Source organism: Myotis lucifugus, unplaced genomic scaffold, assembly GCF_000147115.1.
Source record: "Myotis lucifugus unplaced genomic scaffold, Myoluc2.0 scaffold_45, whole genome shotgun sequence".
NCBI classification, from domain to species: Eukaryota; Metazoa; Chordata; class Mammalia; order Chiroptera; family Vespertilionidae; genus Myotis; species Myotis lucifugus.
This window is the reverse complement of record NW_005871093.1, coordinates 7375055-7380291: the sequence shown is the minus strand read 5'-3', so window position 1 is coordinate 7380291 and position 5237 is coordinate 7375055. Positions and strand designations below refer to the sequence as shown.

General features: G+C 57.3%; 1 protein-coding gene across 1 annotated transcript in view; it reads left to right on the top strand.

The window, feature by feature from the left end:
• COL26A1 (collagen type XXVI alpha 1 chain) overlaps positions 1-4456 on the top strand; it is a 165880-nt gene extending 161424 nt beyond the window's left edge. Inside the window, 4 exon segments of the mRNA XM_006088268.3 lie at positions 707-742; positions 1931-1978; positions 3533-3617; positions 4296-4456. Coding sequence (XP_006088330.1) covers positions 707-742; positions 1931-1978; positions 3533-3617; positions 4296-4456 — 330 coding nt within the window.
• The last annotated feature ends 781 nt before the right edge of the window (positions 4457-5237 follow it).

Sequence of the window (5237 nt, the reverse complement as noted above, 5' to 3'; positions counted from 1 at the left end):
TAGTGATTTAATCCCAAAAACACTATGGTAAATTATTATGGTGTTTTCCGATGGTCCTTAGGCGACCCCCCGTGGAAAGGGTCCGTTCCAACCCCCAAAAGAGGGTCGTGACCCCAAGTTGAGAACCGCTGGCCCTAAGGGGTCTTCATGTCCGCTGGCATCTGGCCCCCTTTCCTCCCTAACTGTGGTCCTTCCCTAAGGCCTGGAGCCCCATGGCCCAGGGGCCTGGATGCCATAGGGCATAAGGGCTTATTTCTGGCTCTCCAGGGCCCCCCGTGGACAGCCCTTCCAGGACTCTCTGCCAGGTCCCTGTCCAGGCCCCCAACAGGGCCAAAGGTTAGCCCGAATACTGACAATGTCGGAATGGCCACAGCCTCCTGGGTACCACGAGGGGCCAACTGTGGCTTCACTGTGGGTGGTAGGTCTCTGAGGGTCTTTCTCCACGTGAGGGGGTGGGAGGGGTGTGCTTTGCCCCATGTTGCAGATGAGAAGACTGAGGCTCTGCTGAGGTTCATTTAGGAGCCAGAGAAGGATGGCTTCAGAACCTGGGAGGCCCCCAGGTGTGGCCTTTCCATTTCCTCCATGTCATTCGTTGTCCTCCCATCTTATTTTCCAGATCCAGAGCCCGGTGTAGGGGGCGGGGAGGACTGAAGGGTTGGCCAGGGAAGGCAGCAAGGGCTCATCTGCTTTATTTGATTTTCTGCAGGGCCTGGCTGGAGAGCGAGGCATGACGGGGCCATCTGTAAGTGTGGGCCGTTTAGATGGGCCACACCTGGAGCGGTGGGCCCTGGGGGTGGGGGTGGCGGGGAGGACTCTCCCAGGTGGCCTTACCTGAGCTCCACCCCACAGCCTCCCCAAACATGACCTTATCCAGGGTAGGGCAGAGGACAGAAGGGGGCAACCTGAGTGCAGTCCCAGATGCCCACATTGAGAAGGGAGCCACCTCACTGGGAATGTGAGCAAGGACTGAAATAGCCTGTTAAAGGAGTTGATGAGAGTTCGGAGGTCTCCTCAGGGAGCCCAGACCCCTGAGTTAATGTGCTGTAGATCTAGAGCATCCCTTCCCGTCTCTGAATCCCAGAATTTAAGAGGCTTAGGAAGCTGGCTTCTAATTTTCATTCTTGGAAACAAGAATTTATGAGCTTCAACTCTTGCCCCTAGGAGGGGAGCCTCCTTTGTGCCCAAGGCCTTATGGGGAGTGGGGGTAAAGGGGAAGGAAGGGAGGCAATGGGGCCCAGGAGGAAGGATGGATCTTTGCTGAGCACCTACTATGTGCTGGCCACTGTGGAGGCGCTCTTCACCCATAGTGTAGTTAAGCTTCACAGCAGCCCAGCAATACTGTGTTTTATTATCCCCATTTGTCAGAACTGGCAGCTCAGAGAGGTTAAGTAACTTTCCCAAGGTCACACAGGAAGGCAAGCATAGGTGTGTTAGCCTCCAAAGCCATGCCTCCTCTGGTAATATATGACAACACTTTCACAGCACCTCTATGTGTTAGGCTCCAGTCTACGCTCGTTATCCATCTAATCCTTTTAATAGTCCTATGAGGTAGACACTGTTATTACTCCATTGTACAGATGAGAATACTGAGGCACAGAGAGGTAAAGTACCTTGCCCAAGGTCACACAGAAGGAAGGAGTAAGTATCAGGTAGGTGTTATTATGAGACTGGCCCCATTTTAGAGACAGGAAAACAGAGTCCTAAGAGGCAGGAGACTTGATCCCTGGGTGAGCCAAGACATGAGCTCATGAGGTTCCAAACCTGACCCCCCGGCCCCAGAAGCAGAATTAAGCCCCTAAAGCCAAGTTCAGACACCTCCCAAGTGAGGCTGTGCAGGGTGACCAGGGCCTTGGTCCTCCGCTGCTCTGCTCGCCCCAGCCCCCCCCCCCCCCCACCCGCACCACTGTTGACTGCATGGCTTTCTTCCTAGGGCGAGCCTGGCCGGAAGGGGGAAGAAGAGGAGAAAGCTGCCGCAGAGGTAACTGTGCTGTTGGCCCCTGGCGAGGTGGGCATTGGAGGCAGGCAGCTGTGGGAGGTGGCCTGGACTGTGGGACCTTCCAGAGGGCCTTGTGGGACTGGAAAAGGTGAAGGTGCTGGGACCAGAGCAGCCGTGGTGGGCTCAGGAGGCAGTGGGAGGGGATGTGCATGCTGGGGCGTGAGCAGATGCACAGGTCACTCGGGATGCCAGACTGAGAGGATGTGCCGCGCCAGCACAGCCATGGGGGGGCGGGGGGCGGGGGGCGGTGAAGGATTAGAAACGACAGACAAGAGAAGAAAGCTGGGTCTGGGTGGGACGCTGCTCTCTGAGGGAGAGACAGTGCCACAGCCTGCAACCCGAGTCTTTATTTCATAGCCAGATTCCACGAGGCAAAGTAAGGGCATGGTCAAGATGTTTACAACGTTCTCCTGGGTTTCAAATCTACTCAATTACATGCACCTGATCAAACTTTGTTTACTTGCTGCACCTCCCGCAGCCCATATCACTCAGCCACGTGGGACCACAGGTTCGGACCATAAGGTCAAGCTTACAACTGTAGCCTTGGGCTATTATTGTGCTGGGACTTGCACGTGGCTTTGCCACGAGAGGACCGTGCCCTCTCATTAGTCCCAGGCTTGAACCTGTCCAAACGCTGTAGCCGCTCTCCACAGAGGGCACCTATGACTCGCCCTCCCCATTTCATAAGAGTACAACCTGTGGTGGGGACATGGGACTTAGCTAGGTCCCTGCCGGGGGCGGGGGGTACTCCTCACCGGGGACACCCCCATCCCAGATACTGTCCAGATACAGCTTCTGGTGGGCTTTGGGTCGCTGGTGGGAAGACCTCTCTCCTGGAGCCCAGCAGGCTGCTTTTTGGTTTCCCTTTGTTGTGTTTTAAGCTAAATTCATCTGAATGTCATGACAGCTGTCATGCTATACCAGCAAAAGGTGTCCGTTTTGCTGCTGACTCCAGGCGGGCACTTGTCTCTTCATCATCACTTTTCAAAGTGGCCTTGACATCAATCAATCAGCTCATTCACATGTCTTGGCACACGAGGTCCTTGGCCCACGTGTAGGCCAGGTCTCAGAGATGCAGGCTCGCCATCATCCTGCCCTCCTGCCGGGACCCCAGAAGCAGTGGCTTTTCTTCCCCTTTGCTTTTGGGGGTGGGCTCTCAGGTGGGCAGTGCCAGGACGGAAATCAGCCAAGCTCCCCAACCTGTGGGCCTGTTCTAGGTGCTCTGAGGGCATTTTCTGGAAAGAAGGGCACACAGGGGAAGCTGGCAGGCAACTTGGAGCAGGAAGAGCCCAGACTTGAGGGAACACACCTGGGCATGAAAGCCACTAGGCCACTTCCAGGCTGTGTGTCCAGGGGACGCTGGTTACCCTTTCTGTGCGTTGGTTCCTTGTCTGTGAACAAGAATCCAAACGCTATCCCCGGCACAGAGTGGATGGTGGCTGTTGTATTGCTGGTGACAGGCAGGAATGGGAAGGACTGGGACAACATGTACACTGAGGCGAAATGGCCCTGACCCTGGCTGCTTCCTCCCCGCAGGGTGAGGGGGTGCAGCAGCTGCGGGAGGCCTTGAAGATCCTGGCAGAGAGAGTCCTCATCCTGGAGCACATGATAGGGATCCACGGTGAGTGGTGACCAGGGCCCAGGAACGATGGGCCCACAGCTGGTCACGGAGCTGGGAATCTCCCTCTGCTCCGACCTCCCACTCCTTGCTGCCCTCGTGACAGCTGCCACTGTCTCTGGTCTCCCTGCTTCCATGTTCCCTTCACTTGGCTGCCAGGTAATTTCCCTCAAACCCCAGCCTGACCCTGACGACCCTCCCGCTCAAGGACCCTGGGTGACCCCCTGCTGCCCATGCCTGACATCTCGATTCATCAAGTCCTAAGTCCCTCCCCAGCATAGCCTGGTGCCCAGTGACACAGAGCCACCATCCAGTCCTCCCAGGCCCCCTCCCACCTCCACGCCTTTGCTCAAACAGGTCCCTCCACCTCCTCAGCACCAACTCCCACTTCAGGGCCTGCTCCAAGTTCACTTCTGGGAAGCCGACCTCATCTCTCCTCACAGGGCTCTGTAGAGCCTTGGTTCCCTCTTGGGCTGGGGTTTCCATGTCTCGCCCTGGGGGCAGGGTGGTGACTGGCACCTCTTCAGGGTCTGGAGCCCAGCCCTGGTCAGCATTTGTTGGAGAATGAATGAATGAATGAATGAGTGAATGCATGGGTAGAAAGCCCTATCCCCGCTGGGCAGTGTGAAGCGAAGGCGCCTTTGAGTGCTCCCAAGGCCCACCCTCCTGCTCTCCTTCCAGATCCCCTGGCCTCCCCTGAGGGGGGCTCTGGCCAGGATGCCGCCCTGAGAGCCAACCTCAAAATGAAGCGTGGTGGCGCCCCCCCGGATGGCTCCCTCGCTGCCCTGCTTGGCCCCAGCCCCGTGCAGAAGAGCACAAGCCAGGCCAGCAGCGGGAAGTAGGGCCCAACTCTCCAGGACAAGCCCGGCCCCACCAGAGACCCAGCCCTCAAGCCTGCGCCGCCACTGGATCCTGAAGGCGCCCCTAATGGGGCTGGGCCTCAGGCATGGACAATCATGAGGGACATTGGCCCCCAGGGCTGGGGGGCCTTGGGGACAGCTGGGACCTCCGGGGATAGGATCCAGAGGGCCCAGCACCCTTGGCAGAGCCCTGCTCTGGTTCCTGCCCTCCCCCACCTCCCACCCTCTGCAGGAGTCAGAGTCTGGGTTTGAGAATAATCATAATCCTTAGCATTTACTGAGTTCCCACGACGTTCGGGCCGTCCAAGGAGCTCTCCCTACATTGTCTCATTTAACCCTTAGGAGGTAGGCTTGTTACCCCCACTTTACAGGGGGACAGAGGCTTGGAGAGGATAAATAACTGCAAAGCCACCAGACCGTGGAGGACTGTTGCAGGATTGGAACCCAGGTCTTTCAGTTCCTCTTCCCTCGTCACAGAAAACTCAGACAGGGTGAGCACAGGTCTGTGGGGAGCTGGATGGACAGTGGGAAGAAGGACAGGGCCCTGGATCTCATTCTTCAACTCCAATCCCCTGGCTGGGGGCCAGGGAGACCCCAAATAAACCTACGAGTGTCACAGGGACATGAGGATTGAGAAAGGAGCATTGAGGTGCAAGGCTCCTCAAGTCTAATTGGCATCACCCACTGCTGCCTCCCAATCTCTCTGAGCCCACCCACCCAACACCCACCAGGGCCTCGCACCCCTGAGCGGAGGAGGGAGGAT